This window comes from Fusarium fujikuroi, chromosome FFUJ_chr05 (genome assembly GCF_900079805.1).
Source record: "Fusarium fujikuroi IMI 58289 draft genome, chromosome FFUJ_chr05".
In the NCBI taxonomy this organism is placed as follows: domain Eukaryota; kingdom Fungi; phylum Ascomycota; class Sordariomycetes; order Hypocreales; family Nectriaceae; genus Fusarium; species Fusarium fujikuroi.
Window position 1 is genome coordinate 1,840,317 of NC_036626.1, and position 18,934 is coordinate 1,859,250.

At 49.1% G+C, this 18,934-nt stretch overlaps 6 protein-coding genes; 2 read left to right on the forward strand and 4 right to left on the reverse strand.

The window, feature by feature from the left end:
- Positions 1 to 37: 37 nt before the first annotated feature.
- FFUJ_07349 (related to cell division control protein 14) lies at positions 38 to 980 on the reverse strand (the record flags this gene model as incomplete). XM_023577591.1 has 2 exons in its annotated part: positions 38 to 502; positions 555 to 980. 2 exons carry the CDS (start codon positions 978 to 980, stop codon positions 38 to 40), a joined length of 891 nt encoding a protein of 296 aa, XP_023430641.1.
- Positions 981 to 2,170: 1,190 nt separating this feature from the next.
- On the reverse strand, positions 2,171 to 2,955 carry FFUJ_07350 (related to 2-haloalkanoic acid dehalogenase; the record flags this gene model as incomplete). XM_023577592.1 has 2 exons in its annotated part: positions 2,171 to 2,742; positions 2,793 to 2,955. The coding sequence occupies 2 exons, from the start codon at positions 2,953 to 2,955 to the stop codon at positions 2,171 to 2,173; spliced, it is 735 nt and encodes a 244-aa protein (XP_023430642.1).
- Positions 2,956 to 3,736: 781 nt separating this feature from the next.
- Positions 3,737 to 5,511, reverse strand: FFUJ_07351 (related to mfs-multidrug-resistance transporter; the record flags this gene model as incomplete). XM_023577593.1 has 4 exons in its annotated part: positions 3,737 to 4,181; positions 4,291 to 4,459; positions 4,514 to 5,025; positions 5,105 to 5,511. 4 exons carry the CDS (start codon positions 5,509 to 5,511, stop codon positions 3,737 to 3,739), a joined length of 1,533 nt encoding a protein of 510 aa, XP_023431430.1.
- A 2,375-nt stretch (positions 5,512 to 7,886) lies between these two features.
- FFUJ_07352 (probable farnesyltranstransferase (al-3)) lies at positions 7,887 to 9,143 on the forward strand (the record flags this gene model as incomplete). Its single annotated transcript, XM_023577594.1, has 1 exon — positions 7,887 to 9,143. One exon carries the CDS (start codon positions 7,887 to 7,889, stop codon positions 9,141 to 9,143), a length of 1,257 nt encoding a protein of 418 aa, XP_023430643.1.
- Positions 9,144 to 9,544: 401 nt separating this feature from the next.
- FFUJ_07353 (related to PEX29 Peroxisomal integral membrane protein, involved in regulation of peroxisome size and number) lies at positions 9,545 to 11,079 on the reverse strand (the record flags this gene model as incomplete). XM_023577596.1 has 2 exons in its annotated part: positions 9,545 to 10,811; positions 10,871 to 11,079. 2 exons carry the CDS (start codon positions 11,077 to 11,079, stop codon positions 9,545 to 9,547), a joined length of 1,476 nt encoding a protein of 491 aa, XP_023430644.1.
- Positions 11,080 to 13,907: 2,828 nt separating this feature from the next.
- Positions 13,908 to 18,312, forward strand: FFUJ_07354 (related to putative dual specificity protein kinase pom1; the record flags this gene model as incomplete). XM_023577597.1 has 3 exons in its annotated part: positions 13,908 to 13,969; positions 14,127 to 17,178; positions 17,230 to 18,312. 3 exons carry the CDS (start codon positions 13,908 to 13,910, stop codon positions 18,310 to 18,312), a joined length of 4,197 nt encoding a protein of 1,398 aa, XP_023430645.1.
- Positions 18,313 to 18,934: the final 622 nt, after the last annotated feature.

Below are 18,934 nucleotides of genomic sequence, written 5' to 3' on the forward strand. Positions count from 1 at the left end.
ACAGTCTAAACCACAACTCCAGTCTTTGGACCAGCATTTAGCAGACGACGCCGCCGAAAGGTGCGCAGTTTTGGAGATCTTTGACAAGATCCTCTACGCTGCTCAGATGCTGGCTAAGCAGCTCCTGCTTCTCCTCCGTGGTGAGATAGATGTCACCTTCAGGATCAGAGCCGGAACGCTTGCGACGTGAGTCAGCATTGAAGGCACCTGCGAGTTTACTAGGACTTCGTTGAAGCATAGCGGGGACACTATCGCGCTGATCGGCTCGGGGAATCGAAGGAATCTCAGGCATGAGGTAGAAGTAGAGGAACTCAACGAGCTTCAGCTTGACCTCACGGGCGGTGGATCGCGACTTGAAAAGAGAGGTGACAGTGAGAAGACCGTCAAGGCTCTCAAAGGTACGGGTATTAATTGGGGTCTCGATAAGAGCAGTGACGAGTGTGAGGAGAGTCGCAGATTGGATCGCAGGGCAGTTGAAAGGCTCGAGAAGGTCAAGGAGGAGCTACATGATGTTAGTTTTGTGGTATTTAGCGGCTTAGTCGTTGTATACATACGTTCATATTCTGTTCTCGGGAAAAGAGAGACTTGCTGGGAGGATGTAGCAACAAGACTCCTTGTATGAGGTCAAGGGCACTCAGAATCAACAGGTCGTTTCCACCATCACCACCCTTAGCCATAAGTCGATCGAGAGTGCTGATAAGGCGCATCGCAACGTTCCATTCGAATCCCTCTTGCAGCTTGAAAAACTCTCGAAATGCCGGGTCGCGGGAAAGCTGGGAAAGATCCTTTTGAGAAGGTGTTGATCCTTCACTCCCATCATCGTCGGCATCCCGGTTTCGATGTGCACGGTCGTTTCGAGAGTTTGCTTTAGAGAGACAGATCTGAGCTAGAAGGCCTTCGACCTGGCGAAGGCCCTTACGGACTTTTGGACCGTCATACGAGGAAAGGTTGTCGAAGGCGAGAGACAGAAGAGACTCCATCGTGTATCTGTGCGTGGGGAACAGTAATGAACGTTATGCCGGAGACGGTAAAGATGGAAAGGCTGAAGAATATCGACTTGATGCGATTGCGGCTTGTACTTTGTAAAAGAGTGTTTAAGAAAACATTTAATGAAGGGGACAGGAAGAATAGAAGAAATGGAAACTGAGTATCGCAGTCACACCGCCGAGAGTCACCGAGCCCAAGCAATAGTGTAAAGAAGTAGAAAGACGGATGATCGTCGTCAGGTTGCTGTCGCCAAACAATCCATGGAGTGGAGCTATCGGCACAGCAACGACCTAGGGAATTCCAAGATTTAAGGGTCGCCAGCTGACAAGCGGGCTGGCATGGTCCGGGGTTACAGGGGCCTACAGGGGATATGCAGCTAGGATCACGCTAGAGTGGGCTGTCAACTGTTATCTGCGCCGTTGGTGAAGGGAATGTCCCAGTAGGTCCAAACAGAATCTTGTTTGTGAGGGATTGAGATGGAAGCTTGGAATAGGATCGGGGCTCTAGGTGCGAATATAACAATGGTTGATCCAAGACATGGAATGCCAGAACGCTTGGTAGGCAGAGACCCGTGGACTTGTTTACGCAGCAACGGTACCTCTCTAGGTAGGTAGGTCTTCGGCAGTTAAGCCGTGAGGAAACAACCTTAAGGCCTCACCCAAAGCATTTAGTAGGAAGTGGAGGTTAGTACTATGTAGGTTCATGGTTACCTTAGAACTTATCATTGATCAGATTCCATGGCTCACCGATATTGCACGTTCGATAATTCTCACTTCATCATGTCACCTGCTTCGCTTCTCGTCTAGAAGGTAGTTATAGGTATTGGTTAGGTTACCACGGGTATTCGAAACTATCTCGACCCAATATCTACTCTCGGCCGATAAACTTAATATACTCTCCCAGCTGGTTCCTGGTTAAATTTTGTTCTCAGTACTATTACTATGGGAACGTTAGCTTCTTGCAAATTCTTGTTTGAACACGTGAAGAAGTTCAATACTGCAGTTAGCAGCTACATTCTCCATCTCCAAGTTGCAGTCATCAAAATCACCACTTCAATGATTAAAGGATACTTGTCTCTGATCGAATAGCCTCGCATCATATCCGAGAACTAATGAATGAATGGGTGGATGGCAGGAATTATACTAGGGGCGTCAATGTAATTCGGCATAAAATCGCCATCGCCCTACTTAAACTCCTCAGGCTGACGCAAGATTACCTGCACAGCTTCATCCACACCAGACGCGATCACAGTCGGCTGGAGCCCCAGTGAACACCCCAGTGTATCAGCCCAGCCTTTTCCTTCACGGTCGATCCATGCACTCTTGAATCCAAAAGCTACAGCACCAGTGACATCGAATGGGTTCGAGCTTACCAGCCAAACCCTATCAAGCTGAGACTTCATCCCCGCTGTCTCAGCCATAAACTCATACGTACGAGGATGCGGCTTGAACACCCTGAGAGGATCGATACTGACGACTTTCTCGTGGGGAAATATGTTGCTCACTCTTGACAAAGTTGGGCATGTATCGAGTGACGATGTCATCATGGCCTTGGTTCCGTTTGAGAAGATGTAGGGATCGATAGATGCATGTTCTGCCAGTTTCAAAAGCGCCCTATCCACATCTGGGAATGTGTCCAGGCCGTTATATGCATCCATGATACGCTCTTCCTGCTCAGGAGTGAGCTCGACACCAATCTCTTTCGTAGCTTGCCGAAATGACCATCTCGTCAAGTCACTAAATGTGCGATAAGTGCCTTCATATATCATCAGTAATGGCTTTGATTTTTGACCTGTATCAACCTACCCATGCTGGTCACGCGCCATGTTGATTCAAGCTGATATCGCCTTGCTAGAGCGGCAATTGACTGAGCTTTATCTTGCCCGTATAATTCTGCCAACTCTACTGCTATGGATCCGGTGGAGAGAATAGTACCGTAGAGGTCGAATGCAATTACTATCCGTCCCATAGTGACGACTTGAAGTTAGAAAGATGGAGTGTTTACAATGCAGATGGTCGAAGATCGACACAAAGAAGTTCCGAGCTTAAGAGGGGATGGATGCTCACATAATCATCATTGATTACCTTACATACCTAGGTAGCTTCATGCATTTCATGCACAATTGTGTGAAAGGACGGCAAATGCATGTTCCGATGCTTGGTATACTAAAAAGGATCATACAAACAGCCGAAGGAATTTTCTTTCTTACACTGTGATCTCACTATTCAAATACCTAAGATTGATTTAGATTCGGAGTATTGTTCTGTGCCTGCCTCTAAACTGTCCTAAAAGTTATCTATCGACGTCGATCAAAAGGTCACCTTTTTTTAAAATGGGATTGTCAGTCATGTGCATTAACCAGTAGAATTCTCATGCCCTACTGGGCCCTTGAGCTTGAAACCACATTATACGTAATGATATCTTTATATCTTTCTCGGTGAAGTAACTCGAGCCGTATAGCATGGACAACACAAAGTTACCGATTAAAGCCCCTCCTCCTAGGTGATTTTCTTTTTTAGGTGCTCGGGGAAATGTTAAGTTGTAAGTGTAGATTAGTAGTGATTGGATACGGAGTGCAAGTCTTGTCCAGGCAACGTCCAACGATATTAGGAAACTCGGATGTAAATATTCTTCAGGCGCCTCAAAACTCTCGACAAAAGCGTTGAGGTGACATTATCGATGACCAATGGCATGTCTAAGATGACAGTTCAAAAGCATATCGAGTATTGTGCAAAACTGACCTCTAGTATCATGCGGCGGCCACTGTGGTATCCGAGCTACTCGCCCTGTCTGGATGAGATAAAACACTGTTCCTTCGAGCAGTGGCATTGTTGTCGGCCTGTTCCTCATCCTTCTCCCTAGCTTCGCTCTTCTCTTTTGTCGGCGCAAACTTGCTTCTGATTCTAATCTGCTTCCCGTATCGGTAGAACAGAAACGGGATAACGGCTAGGACTGTAGCAACTCCTCCGATTAGACTTCCACCACCACCAACTCCTAATGTATCGAACATTTGGGTTGTGAACAAGGGGGCAGCAGCGCCGCATGCTGATCGAGCAATGGTATTTGCTGCAATAGCAGATGCCGCGTACATGAGATAAACATCAACGAGATACGTCAGGAAAGCCACAAAGATCAACATCAGAGATGTAGCTAGGAAAGTTCCCGCCAGCGTCGGTACGATCCAATGGATAGAGCTACAGGGACCTATGTCAGTATACATACATATCTAGGAGGGATAATTCAAGCCCGAGAGCGTGTGGTGACTTGAGATATGGGGAGGACTGTGGTATCTCAGTTACTTACTTATACTCAGCCGTCCATGCAAACCAGAACATGGTCACGGCAAATCCAACACCTCCTATCATTGCCAATGGCAGTCTGTCTTCAGGCTCCATCTGTTTGTCCCCATTCTCAATCTTCTTCTTTCTAATTCGCGTATCGATCAAAACTATGCCACCACCGATGAACGCACCTACGAGTACATTAGTGTAATTACGGTGAAGTCGTATCAATGAAAAGTACTCACCAATAACAGTCCCAATCAAGGGCAGCTCTCCAACACCGGGATTCCAGCCACGTCGTTGCTGAAACACGATTGGATAGATGCTAAAAAGCATGTATAACAGCGTGTAGACTACTGACATGTATACTGCGCAGAGAAAGGATATGGTGTCAAAGAGGATAATCCACGGTCTGGTCAAGGCGATACGGTACACGGTTTTCAGTGTACGATCACCCTCTTCAGAACGAGCTTTGACATTCTCATAACCAGGAATCTTTGCCTTTCGTATTCTTCGAGCCTTCTTAAGGAGAATTGTGGGAGCATGTGTCTCGGGAATAGTCAACATGACGAGAGCTGTTGCACCACCAAGCCAGAGAAGGACATAGAAACTCCAACGCCAGTCCTTCTTCAGTTCGAGGAACCCGGCAATAACAGGCCCTAATGCTGGCCCAACCCATACCATGGCAGAAAATCCTGCCATGGCATTTCCGCGCTCGATCGGGGTCCACAGATCCGCGAGTACGCCAGGTGCATTGCTAAGAGGTGCAGAGACGAACGTTCCAGTGAGGAAACGGCCGACAAGAAGGGCGCCAAAGTTAGGTGCCCAAGGCACACAGAAAGTTAAAGATCAGATATAGCGTAAAGGTGATATAGAAGATCCATCTTCTTCCGTAGAGCTCACTTAGTGGTGCGAAGATGAGCGGTCCAGCACAGTAACCCAGTAGAAACAGGGTAATGGTCAAGCCTGCTACCAACTCGGATACATGGAAGTGTTCTGAGATAGACGGGAAGCATCCACTAGGCGAGGTCGATGCAAAAGTAGCATTCAGTACGAGCAACACAGCTGAGAACGTGACGGACCAGCGCCGAACAGTAGACCAATTCTGTGGGTTTTGAATGTCGCCTGGTGCAAAGTCGACGTAGCCATCCTCGTTTAAGTACGGTGGGTTTTCTTCTTCCAGTTGCTTGGTTCGATAGGGCTTGTTATTCGCCGATGAGAATATTCGATGTATAGGGGCCATGGCTGTTGGCAATGTTACAAGGCATGGGGATATTTGGCCATGATGAGAGAGCCAAGACTCATATTTATATATTGAACACACAGCGTCACTATGTCATGTCTGATATTGACTAGTGAGGTCTCTTGAAGTCAATGACACTGCTATGCTTCTAGTGTCGATTCCACAGACTCGGAAATAAATTAGAAATCAGATCTAAGTCCGTTCTCTGATCTTCATGCCGCATCACCACTTTCGCTCCACCACTGTCGTCATACCTTGGGAGGTCTTATTACACTATAGGCTGCGACACCTGAACAACGGCAATTAATTCCCGCTCATCAACGTTGAGGACTACTAACGTTGGTCGAGAGGATGGCTCGGCTCTCGCGTTTTCGGATCCCCGTTGCCGTATGACAAATGTTTCGGCCGATTGTGAACGGAGATTGTTATCACCGTGGTCAACGTCAGGCACTGAGACTCGGGGTGGTGAAGTGACTGGACAATATTGTGATACGATGATGTTTTACTTCTATTAGCGTTACCGGTTGTCCTCGTAGACTCTTAGTGCTTTCACTACTGCTGAGATATCATACAATACATGGTATTGATTGAAATATTAACAAATGCTTTGTGACTTGCATAAGGTGACTATTGCCGAGATATGGGACTTAGGTTTGTTGAAGTATTTAGACGCTTGGTCAAATATACGATTAGAATGGATATTCACAGAGCGAGACACTTCACAGGATAGACTGACTAGAAGAGTGCTGCCTTAAGGATGAACATGGTCCAACTTATCGAATTTGCGCATCGAAAGAGTAGTCCCGGGTAGGCGCATCAAAAGCTCCACGGTCCAGATTTGAACAGCAGGGGTTCTTCAAGCAACATGATCTGACTCCATTGATCAGCTCTTTGGTACACCCTTGATTTGCATGTGAAATCTAGAATTGTCTGACGAGATCTTAAGGTGCAGTCAGACATGGTCCGTGACAAAGCGAAACCAGGGATGGACTCAATGTGTTCGTCTTCGCCTTACTCCTCAGCGAGCTGAGCACGGGCTTCGCAAGCCCTGATCTTACAATGGGCTGAGGTGGTGTGTTTTCTGTCCCAACGGATCGAATTATTTAATGATTGTGAGATTGGGTTGAGGATAGATTAAGGGAGAGCTGGTGCATCAAAGAACGTTTCCTCCTTTGTTTCATTTGTTGTCTCATTACACTATTGTTTACTCTGTACTACTACCTATGTAAGTGTCTTGTACGCACGACTCTTCTCGCTGCCTCATGGCCAGCACACACACGGCATGACTTTGACTGAATATAAGTCGACACAAGTACCACTAATCAACTGGTTGACTCACTTACAGATATCCATATATTTATCCATCTTTCAATAACACTTACATATAACGCGGCAACGAATGTATCAAAGATAAGGTATGAATGCTTACCATCTACTATGTACGTCAATATGACTATCAAGTGCAGCTGGTTAGGTAGTTATCAGGACTGATGAATGACCTGGCTTGGCTGCTTTTGGACTATTGATTCTTCCCCCGCAATCACATTCACAATCCCGCGCTGATCTTCCCCTGGCAAAGACCCATTTTCCTGTCGCTAGCTCCTCTCAACAACAAAGAAAAGGAAAGCAAAGCTGCGTTCCCGTCTCAGAGCTCCCGTCCCATCCATTCTGCACTAGCTTGTGACAGGAACCCCTAAAAAGAGGCACGGCCATGTCAGTTAGTACTTGACATGCTGTGAATGGTGCCTGTAGTTCATGCTGCGCCGAGCTGCAAAGATGGGGGTGTCCTGCGTAGGACGAACAAGTACCTAGCCCACAAATGCTTCACCCACATGCTCACCCTCACCCTCACCCCTCATTCTATCACAAGGCAGAGAGAGCTCTGGGCAGCTCCATCCTCCTCATCGTCCTACCTCAAACTGGATAGCTGCAGCCTGCAGGATTCGCTTTTAGGCTCCTCCTATTCAGCGTATGAGTAATTGGGTCCAGTACCGATTATCCACATTGCAAGCATGCGCACAGGCTCAGTGTCAACTCTATGACCCTTCTATCGTCGCAGCAGGCAGGCTTAGACATGTATCGTCTGGACATTCAATGACGTCGACCACTTATAGATTCACCCGAGCATCCCGACAGTACCATTCGCTATCAGTACGCCACGAGACAAGACAGGGTCAAACACCACGTATACGGCATTTGTTTATTATTTCGCTTCCGTCCCATGTTGATTTCTGCCTCCCTTTCTACAATTAGCATCTCAAATATCTTCAGTAGCGTCATCGATTATCCGTCAAAAAAAGGACCCCTCCCCCTCCTCCTCTTCTCTTTTACCCTGAGACGAATCGCATTCTATTACCCCCAAAAACTTAACACGCATGATCCCCACGGCCGACCCCATCCTCTCCTTCAACCCTGAGGCATTGCCCCCGTCGGCCTTACACATGCTGTCGCTCTCGCCAAAGGCAATGGAGAAGATGTCTGGCATCTCCAACCCACTTGTGTCTCCCAACGCAATTCCACCTCGCACTTCAAGCACCGGCATCCCGACCTCGCTCAACGCGACACCCACAAAACCCGTTCTGCGCCCTGTTCCAGAAGGCGACTGGTTGAGCCAGAAGCAGCTCTCCCCAAGGGCACAGATGTCAAACGCCGGTTACGGCGTCATGCAAGCTCCCAATCCGCCTCCCGATCCCGAGCGCTACGCCCACGAGGATCTCGAGTTCACGGCTAAGCGCTCTTGGACTGACGAGAAGGAAAATGTCGTCCGCGGACCTTACGACTATGTCATTAGCCATCCTGGCAAGGACTTCCGCGCCCAGCTGATCGGTGCCTTCAATGTCTGGCTCGATGTGCCCACGTCGAGCCTCGAAGTCATCACCCGAGTCGTTGGCATGCTTCACGAGTCTTCACTCCTCATCGACGACGTGCAGGACTCGTCCGAGCTGCGCCGTGGCTTCCCTGTTGCACACAACATCTTTGGTGTCGCTCAAACCATCAACTCGGCAAACTACATATACTTTGTCGCCCTACAAGAGCTGCACAAGCTCAACAATCCAGAGCTAATAACCATCTTTTCCGATGAGCTTGTGAACCTCCACCGAGGCCAGGGCATGGACCTGTTTTGGCGTGACACTCTTACCTGTCCTACGGAAGAAGACTACCTCGAAATGGTTGGTAACAAGACGGGCGGCCTGTTCCGTCTCGGCATCAAGCTTATGGCGGCGGAAGCCAACGGCCCTAGTCCTACAGACTGTGTTCCGCTCGTCAACCTAATTGGCCTCATCTTTCAGATTCGAGATGACTACATGAACTTGTCCTCGAAGGAGTACAGCCATAACAAGGGAATGTGCGAGGATTTGACCGAGGGCAAGTTTTCGTTCCCTGTCATCCACAGCATTCGCACCAACCCCACAAATCTCCAGCTCATCAACATCCTCAAGCAGAAGACCTCGGACACCCAGATCAAGCGGTACGCTGTTGCCTACATGGAGTCCACAGGCAGCTTCGAGTATACCCGTAAAGTTCTCAGCGTCCTCATTGAGCGGGCTCGCAAGATGGCCGAGGAGCTCGACCAGGGCCGTGGCAGCACGAAGGGCATTCAGAAGATTCTCGACAAGATGGCCATCCAATGATATTCATTCAACGTCTTAGTTTAATTTCTTTTATCTCGTTACGATTCACGGATTTGACGTGTTATGAGCGAAGCGCATATAGAATGTTGGGACACAAATCAGAGACATCTGACGACCTCCGATTTTGTGGCCACAGGAGAGGCCTGTTCAGAATGATACCACTTGGACTCTGAAAGCGTGACTTCAGCATGAGGATTGGATTTTTGGTATTCACTTTATGGTAGCCCATACTGTCCAATTGACTGAGTATAACTCAGATGGATTTTCTTAATGTCATGTCAATTCTTACATAACAATGGCCATATTTGGACACTTGTGTTGGCCATCTCATGCCCCGGACTAACACCCTGCATAATACGAGAAATCAAGGTAAGAGAGCGATATTACGGAGATATATCAGATCAACTTGGCTGTACTGGAGCCGCCCTACGCTTCACCAATCTGACCCATCGCCGTCGTCTCCAGTCACCTCTCCGGCCACTGCCGTCTTCATTCTCCTCCCAGCTTGGTTTCGGGGTTGCCTTTTGCTTCCCCTTCTCGTTGATAGGAACGTCCACAACACCCGTTCGCTCGTCTCGCTCGTCCCATATGTCATAAACCCAACGCTCGCCTTCTGTCTCAACTTCAACGCCTGTAATAATACGTTCTTCTACCCATTCGCGACTCCAAAGGTCTAGAGCCCATTTCTTCTCACTCCATTCCCACGCTTCGGGTGGCATGACATCTTCAAAGAAGCGTGTTCCACGTGGTCGTTCACCTGTAATTCGAGGTTGTGACAAAGGATCGTAAGGTGAAGGACTGAAAACCCAAGGCTCCCACTCGCCACCACCGGAGGTTTTGCGCTGTAGCTCGAAAATTTCCACTTCACGCGTTTCAGGACTGGAGTCGAGGATAACATCTGAACTGATCCAGTTATCTAACCACGAACGAGCTTTAGCCTCTTGTGGTTGGAGACGCTCGCGATGAGCGGCAGCAATGAGGCGGGCGACGTGCGGATGACCCATACCCACGATAACCCAGCCCCCGAGAAGAAATATGAAGCGCCAGGGTAGAATCTGGGCCGCAATGGTCATGAAAATGCCTCCGGCTGTAAGAAATAAAAATAGAGCAGAACTGAGAGCCTCATCACTAAAATTGGTCACTGGTACGAGTAAGGCGACGACCTGGTCATGTCCCCGACTAAAGTCATCCATGCAGTTCTGTAGGTCGCGCATATTCCGAAAGAAGTCCTTGCTGAGTTCCTTGACTGGTTTCACCGTCGCTGCAGGTGCCAAAGGTGGTCCTCGGGGAGAATATCCAACATTCTGCTCACTCGACAAGGTTCCCTTGGGTGGTGCTGGATGCCGAGCTAGGAACGCGGGGATGAAGACACCAAACAGAAGGATGGCAACAGGCAGCACAAATAGGAGATAAGGATCCAGGCAGATAAAACTATAGACGGCGAGGAGTGATAGAGTATGCGACGCGCGCTTCCAGGATAGAATACGTTCGGCACGGGCCTGGAATTTAAAGACAACGCCTATTCGAGCGTTGAATCGCCGAAAATTGTAGGACATGGTAGTGATATTGAAGTTCGGCCTCTCGGTATGAGTAGCAGATTGTTCATCACCGACGAAGTGAGCCTCGGTTTGGTCATCGCTATCCGTGGGTATAACTTGCTGAAGAAGTCTACCGTGGCACCAGTCAGTAAAGCACGGTATCACAGCGGCTCGGGCAGCTCAATATACTTTTCTACTAATCGGTCCTGTAAGCTAGCTTTCTGGCGAATAGCAGCTAATCCTCCGCGTAGGCCCGTTTTCTGAGAGCTTGATTCGGCCTTTGGCTCGGGCTGCTTATCATTGTCATCGTTCTGGTCATTGTTGGGGCGCTGGCTTGAGCTCTCGGAGGAGTCAAAGTTGCGCCCAGTAGCGAACATTTCTGCAGTGAAGTCGTCCATGAGGAGGGATGTTTCAAGACATGGTATAACTTTGGATGGTGGAGAATTCAAAAGGGAACTGGGGGTCCAAGATACCCGCGAGGAGGTGCATGGCACGATCGCGGGTGAGCATGTGACACTGGTGACATCACTTACAGGTACGTCCGAAGGAGGCTTGTGGCTACTAAGGTACCGAGTTGATAAGGTAACTTACCTAACCTAGACTGATCCCGTAGTAACGGCTTCTAATAATACCTAACGGAGAGAAGCTAGCCTCGAACCAACGGTAAATGATGTTCGTTATGGGTGGGAAACAATTTACTGGATACCCTCCATGATTCTGCCGTCAGCTAGAGTTTACAGTAGTGCCAAGCGGGCCGTAGCGCCTTCAGACTGTGTTATGCTCTTTGAAGAAGTACAGCAAATTAGATGCAGATGGATTGCCTCGTTTGATGAAGTCTGGAAGACTTGGCATCGATCCGAATAAAGGATGGAACTACGGACATCATGAGAAAGTTGATAAGTCCCGAGACATGGTTCATATTATATACATATATCCCACCCGAATTTAGATAACTATAGCGACATCCATGTCGTCCCTTAAATCTGGCTTACCCCACACAACTGAATATCGAATGAAGAAAGCATAACCTTCGTCATTTTGGTGCTATTGGTAAAGCCGTGGAGGCATTCAGCAGCCCATTCCAGCAATAACATTGAAACCGGGAATTCTTTCCCGACAACTTAATTGTGTCACCTACACTGATGTGTGTCCCAGTTCGTCGGTGTCTGATATATGGTTGATGAGATGAAGTGGCATATCATAGTCATGGGCATAATCCACTTCAAACAGGACATTGCTCATGACAACGACAGCTCACATATGCCAGATGCTAGATTGCCTATGCGGCCACCAGATGCTGGGAGCAGCTATGAACTGCCAACTTTTATCCAAGATCGTGTATTGACGGCGAAAAACAATAAACACGACTCAAGATGCAGGACCATCAGATCCTTAATGCTTGGCAGGACAACAATGCATAAGGTACCAGCTGACAACAGTCTTGACAGGTTAGTTTATTGGTCCGGCAAAATGCTTGGTAAATAATAGAGACGCATCCGTATGGCCCTACCGGTTGAAGATGCCCGAGAAAGCTCCTGCTGGGGCAAATTGATGGGGTCCCTGAAATTCCGAGACACGACTCAATCCTTGTGTTCACTGGGACGTTCCTGGTCTGAGCGGGAGGCTTGAATAAGACATCTATCTACGGAGTATCCATTAGCCACACCGTCTGGCCCGTCCCTCGTCACGAGTACAGCCCAGCACTCTTATATCTAGAGACATGAGCCTGGTTGCGAACAGCCTGATTGAGAAACAACGAAGCACTTGCCAATGTCGTAGCATCAAATCGGATCACTTGTCGTTTCATAAACCCCAGCTATGATGATTACCTTAGGTCCAATGTCAACATCCGATTGCGGCCCAATACAAACACTGTTTGTCGACCTGGGTAGCGCATTGCGCCAGTGCCCGTTGATGCGTCAACCGGTTCACGCGACTCGGCACTATGCGTGGATGGTATGGCTGGTAGCATTCATTCGCGAAACCGCTGTCTTCTCCACTGACCATGTAAATCTTCTACCTAAAACCACCGCCATCGCCGCTCATTATCGGGTGGTGGATGTGTTATAGAGACCAGCTGGCAGAGCAGGGTAGCAGTATAATACCTACCTTAGGTAGGTAGGTAGGCCCTCGGGGGCAAGGAAACAGCGAACCTCGCTGTAGGGTGTCAAAATAAACTTGATAAAAATTATCCTAAACTTAGGCTACATTACTTAAGTCTTTTTGTCATTTAGGATTGAGGTCCCGTGTTTTCTTTCCTCCCCTAGGTAGGTAAGGTAGCTTGGAATGAGATGACGATAAAACGCGACAAATGCATCCAGGGGTGCGAGATCCTTGGCCCGGATTTGGATTGGCATTTATTAATTGTTTTTCAGAGAATGCCCCCATATTCCATCACGAACGGTCGACGTTCCTCGATATGCAACGTTGAGTTCATGAAAGGCTAATAAAGTAAGAGGACGTTCCTGAGGTATTGCAGTATGAGGTTCATGTTGGGGAAGATACATTTGATATGGGTAGAATGAGCCCATGATACAGGTACCTTGCATCCACTTAAATGGCGGTAAAAGGCATCTCGACAACCGGTATTGGGCCTCCACCTCTGCCCGCATCTCATCCAGGGACCAAATTCAAAGCTCTAGTAGCCAATCAAACTGCTCGTCTACCGTGTTGAGATCCGCTGTCCACTGCTCATTATCGACCGCGATGTTCTTCACGAGGCCCCTTCCAACCATATCGGCCTCTCAGGTGCCTTTCTTCACACGCTAGAGAGTGTGATGCCCGCTACCTAAGGGGGCACCCTAGCACGCAGGTATTCCCCATGCCTCCTTCCGGAACTGCCAGTGGCCGCCTATAGCAGTGTTCCATGAACCTAAGGGAAGGCCATCCCCATCCAGAGAAGAAAAAAACACAACCTTACCTAACCAACTTAACGACTCCATCTTTTTATTCTACTCCATCTCGCATCTTACTGTACCATCCCTTTCTCAGGGTGCCCACCGCAATCAATCACTCCAGGCTCCTTTTCGCCTGTCGCCAACCGCTCTCTGACTCTTACTTCGATCCTGTCTGCTCTCTTGCACTTCAATACTCTTATCGATTCCGGAATGAGGTAGCCGTTCGAATGCGCTCAGCTCCCTGACCGGACTGAGTCTGTGCCAGCGACCCGACCCTGTGAAATCCACCTTCGTCGCATTGCCAGCCACGCCCCTCGACCTTGGACTCCATGAGCCGCGACCACAAGGCACCTGCTGGGCCTCGACCAGCCAACTTTTCTCCAACGCGATTGTGAGCCCTTTCCATCTGACATTTTTCTATTTGTTTCGTTTGTTTGACGACTTGGTCAATGCGTGTTCTGGCGTACCGTTGTTATCGTCATATCCAAGTCTTTTATCGCCCTGCATTTCTGCACATGGCCAAGCTGACCTTGATCCCTTTGTGACAGGGGCAAAACCGCCAACGCTCAGCCTCGACCACATATCCCCTCGACGAACCCTGGATTTGCCTTTGCCTCCGACGATCCAATGCTCAGCGCAACTCCTTCCAATAATCATTCCATTTTTTCTTTTAGTCGTGATGGAGATTCAGGTCAATTGAACGACTCGACTGCCTCTTTCGATTTCTTGCCCTCTGTTAGCTTCGACGATTTACAGAGTAGCATCGAATCCGCTTCAACAGACTTCAAACTGACCCAATTCCCGTCTCCCAACGGCGAAGGGGGCATCCTCGACACGCACGGGGAAGATAACGCCAGTATGTCTTCTAGATCTCAAGTAGTTCCGTCATCGAATGGTGCTGCCACACGAACTGCTGTCCAAACCAACACTCGACCGGCTCGATCAGGCTCGCTACTGCGTCGACCTAGTAATTCCAACAGACCGCCTGCCAATGCCTCCGGTGCTTCTGGTCCGACTGATCATATCCACGGGCCGGGCGCTGCACGCTCTCGTCGACAAAGTCAATACCCGCCTGTCTCCAATACCGTCGTGCCAAAACCCCCTCGAAAGTCGATCGGCCCAGGAATTGTTGGCGATGGGGACTATGGAGCGCGACCTCCCCAGAAGCGACGCCCCAGTCTCTTCTCTGAAGGGACGCCTACTGGCTCGACGAGAGCTTCTATGGACGCCAATCCATCGTGGCTCGATAATACAAGAAATTTCCCCAACTCAAGGGCTGCGAAATCCAAATCAGTACAACCGCCACCACGACCAAATCAAACCAACCTTGGTCTTGGTAACACCCTTACCCCAGAGCAGAACCGACACTCTGCCCTGGCCCCGCGATCACCTCGGGTCGGAGGCCGATTAAGCACACCGTCCTCCGCGAACAAGAGAGTTTCGATGATGCCCGGTGCCCACCATTCATCACATGCGACTGGCCTAGGCGCGAGGACAATTAGTCCCACTGATACAAGGAGGATGAAGCGACTCTCAACAATGCCTCAGTCATTGAGTCTTGGTCAGGTTTCCACCCCTCCGCCTCCACCACCAGTGTCGATGAACAATCAACCTGAGAGAGCTGAATCGAAATCGCCTTCTATGATTCCAAGACGAACTTCTGGTACCCCATCATCCTCGAGAACTACGCCAGACCTCCACCGTAAATCCTTCAACTCAAATCTATCAGTCAACTCGGGCTTTAGCCTGAACTCGGCCAGAACGTCAACTGGATCGCTACACCGTATATCTGGTTCTTCATCAACGTCACGCTTACCTGCGCCAAAACATACTACAGTCCACAATCCTATTCCGGCTGACGATGACGAATATGTCCCGCCTGTTCCTGCTATACCAAAAGCCTACGAGTCGCCGAAAGACTCGCCCGCAGACACTTATTTCATGGAGAAGAAAAAGACTGCGCTTAGTAACATGGACGCCATGGGCATGAACTCAAACTCTACTGGAACCATTTCTATGCCTGTCTTTCCTGAGCCCACGAAGCTTCAGAGGAAGCCCAGTGCGCGAAAGAGCTATGTTCCGAATGTGGCGGCTGAGCCTGAAAACAAGGCCACTCCTCCTAATAAGCGACATCTACAGCCTCTAAGACTTCCACCAATTAACCTGGGACCTTTGAGCACCCCAACTGCTAACAAGATTGCAGCGTTGCAGGACCACAGCAGTGTAGAAAGGCACGAAACTCCACCACCAGCCCGGCAATTGCCAAAGACACCCACAACCCCTATGACAGCTTCCAAAAGCTCCTTCTTTGCCAAAAGTCGCCATGGCGATACTCCTGAGCTTCCCTCTCTTAGGAGCAGTAGTTCAGTTCATCACACACATCTCACGCCTACACCCCCTGACGCTAGTTCGACTGAATCGTCGTTAGCTTTCAAGGAACTTGATCACAAGCAAAGCATGTCGCCTTTCTTGTCATCCTCGTTACCCAAGGGGGGCGCAGACCATGGCTTCTTAAAGAGGTCTAAGACGGGAGCCGACTTCATGACTTTGGATGAAAACTTGTTCCAAGATCAAATCCACCAGAAGCCTACGGGCCCTCGTGCGCCTAAAGAGGCGGAACCAACTCCCAAATCTCCTCAACCGGAACCTTCCCTGGATGAGCCACAAACACCCTCCTCCATGAGCTCTATTCGGCGAAAACTCAGTCTTTCTTGGAAGCGCGGGAACTCCAAGAGCAACATTACTGCCCCTACAGATGTGGTTGAGAAAGCCAGCGCGAAGCAGCCAGAGGAACCTATGCCTCCTCCTAGGATCCCCATCTCCTCCACTTTAAATAACTTGTCAACTCTCAAGCAAGCCAGTCCTTCCCCAACCGTGAAGCAACCTCCTGGAGGATATCTTGAGTCACGGAGGCGAAAGAGCTCTGGTGGAAGCCTCAATGGGTTCATCTCCCACGACAAGACAAAAAGCGAATCTTGGACTGTGAAGAAAACAGTGCCAGACCCTTCAACAATGCCCGTTGCTCGAAACACCTCAGTCATGCAGAAGATTCTTCGCCCCAGGAATTCTTCTGGCATGTCGAAAGGCCCTGACTCATACTCTGCAGACCTTGACAAGGACGATATGGCAGCAGAAGAAGAGATGGCTAAGTTGGGCTCCAGGCGCAAAGAGACGGATGTTGCTGCTAGAACCCTCGACGCACTCAGAAAGCGAGCCACCCCCAAAGAGCGAGTTGGCCCTCACGAAGCTATTCGTATTGCCATGCTCAATATTTATGAGAGGGGCGAAATTGTGGACTATACCGATGTGTACTTTTGCGGGACACAAAACGCCCACAAGGTTGTCGGTGATCTTCAGTCTGACGCACCAAACTTTGGATATGATGACGAGCGTGGCGATTATACGATTGTGCCTGGAGACCACCTTGCATATCGGTATGAGATCATTGATGTTCTAGGAAAGGGAAGCTTTGGACAAGTCGTTCGGTGCATTGATCACAAGACTGGCGGTCTGGTAGCTATCAAGATCATAAGGAACAAGAAAAGGTTCCATCAACAAGCTCTTGTGGAGGTCAACATCCTGCAAAAGCTTCGTGAATGGGTAAGCTAGAGTCATTAATCACCCTTCAATATCTATGCTAATTTGGTACAGGATCCGAAGAATAGGCACAGCATGGTCAACTTTACACAAAGTTTTTATTTCCGTGGCCACCTCTGCATCTCCACAGAATTGCTTGACATGAATCTCTACGAGCTCATCAAAGCCCACGCTTTCAGAGGATTCTCTATCAAGATTATTCGGCGCTTCACCAAGCAGATTCTCAGCTCACTCAATCTGCTCAAGCAGCACAAAGTCATTCATTGTGATCTCAAACCCGAAAATATTCTCTTGCGACATCCCCTTCATGCGGAAATCAAGGTGATTGACTTTGGCTCCAGCTGTTTTGAAAATGAGAAGGTGTATACTTATATTCAGTCTCGTTTCTATCGATCACCTGAGGTCATCCTTGGCATGACCTATGGTATGCCGATTGACATGTGGAGTGTTGGATGTATCCTGGCAGAACTATATACTGGAGTCCCCATTTTCCCTGGAGAAAACGAACAAGAGCAACTTGCTTGTATCATGGAGGTTTTCGGGCCTCCTGAAAAGCACTTGATTGAGAAGAGCACTCGAAAGAAACTTTTCTTCGATTCAATGGGCAAACCCCGTCTTACAGTATCGTCCAAAGGTCGCAGACGTCGCCCTTCTTCCAAAACTCTAGGCCAGGTGCTCAAATGCGACGACGAGGTGTTCATAGACTTTCTGCATAGGTGCTTACGTTGGGACCCTGAACGACGCATGAAACCTGAGGACGCGATTCGGCACGAGTTCATTACTGGGCGTAAGATGCCCGTCCCTCGTATGCCGCCAACTCGCGAATCATCACCCATGAAGCGGCATAACACAATTTCGACGCCGCGGCCTCTGCCGGAGCCTCCAGGTGCTGGTGCCAAACCCCCAACGTCTCTGCGAACTGGAGCCAGCCCTCACAAATTCGTCTCTGGTGGTGTGCGAAAGACTTCCGGGACCACGGGACCTATCGGCTCCGGGCCAACCAAACGAACGAGCGCCGGTACGACTGGGCTTGCACAAGGAGCAAGTGGCTTGCCTCGAGCTGCTGGTAGGAGTGTGAGTGCGAAGCAGGACCTGGCCGCTGCGGGTGCAACAGCCGCAATGAGTCGACGAACATAGTTTTTATCTGGAGGATCCCTACTTATCATGATTGGAGTTTAGGTTGCGTTGCGTTAAACATTTTGTTCTGACCATTGTGCGTGCATCTTTGGGTAACCGATACACTATGCAACGGCGTTGCCAGAGACAGTTTGACTTTCGTCTTCGCCTTATATTTAAAAATCGCATGGATCTTACCAGGGTGGCCAAGGCATGGAGGATGCAGAAGAGGGAAGATGGGTTCAGGGCACATGCTACATCTCGATCATTTATTTCAATCCTTGTTACCACGCCTACACGATGACCAGAGACGTCCGCTTTCCAACCCCTTTGCGATGGATCTGCGGGAGGCAAATTCGTGATACAAGGAGACAGCGACTAGTGAGTCAACATAGCTTGGGAATGGGCGGCAACTGTTTTGGGGAAAAGGGTATATCACGAGATTTGACGACTGTTTCAACTCAACTCAATAGATGTCGTTGTCCGTATCGAATCGGAGAGTATAGAAGTTAAGGGGGCTCGCAAGAAGGGTTCGGACACCCAGACAGAGTATGGCTAACACCAATGAGCCTTCCAGGCAACCACATAACTTTACACATAATGGAACATTCGAGACTAGACTCATTGTTGACTCTTGATTATT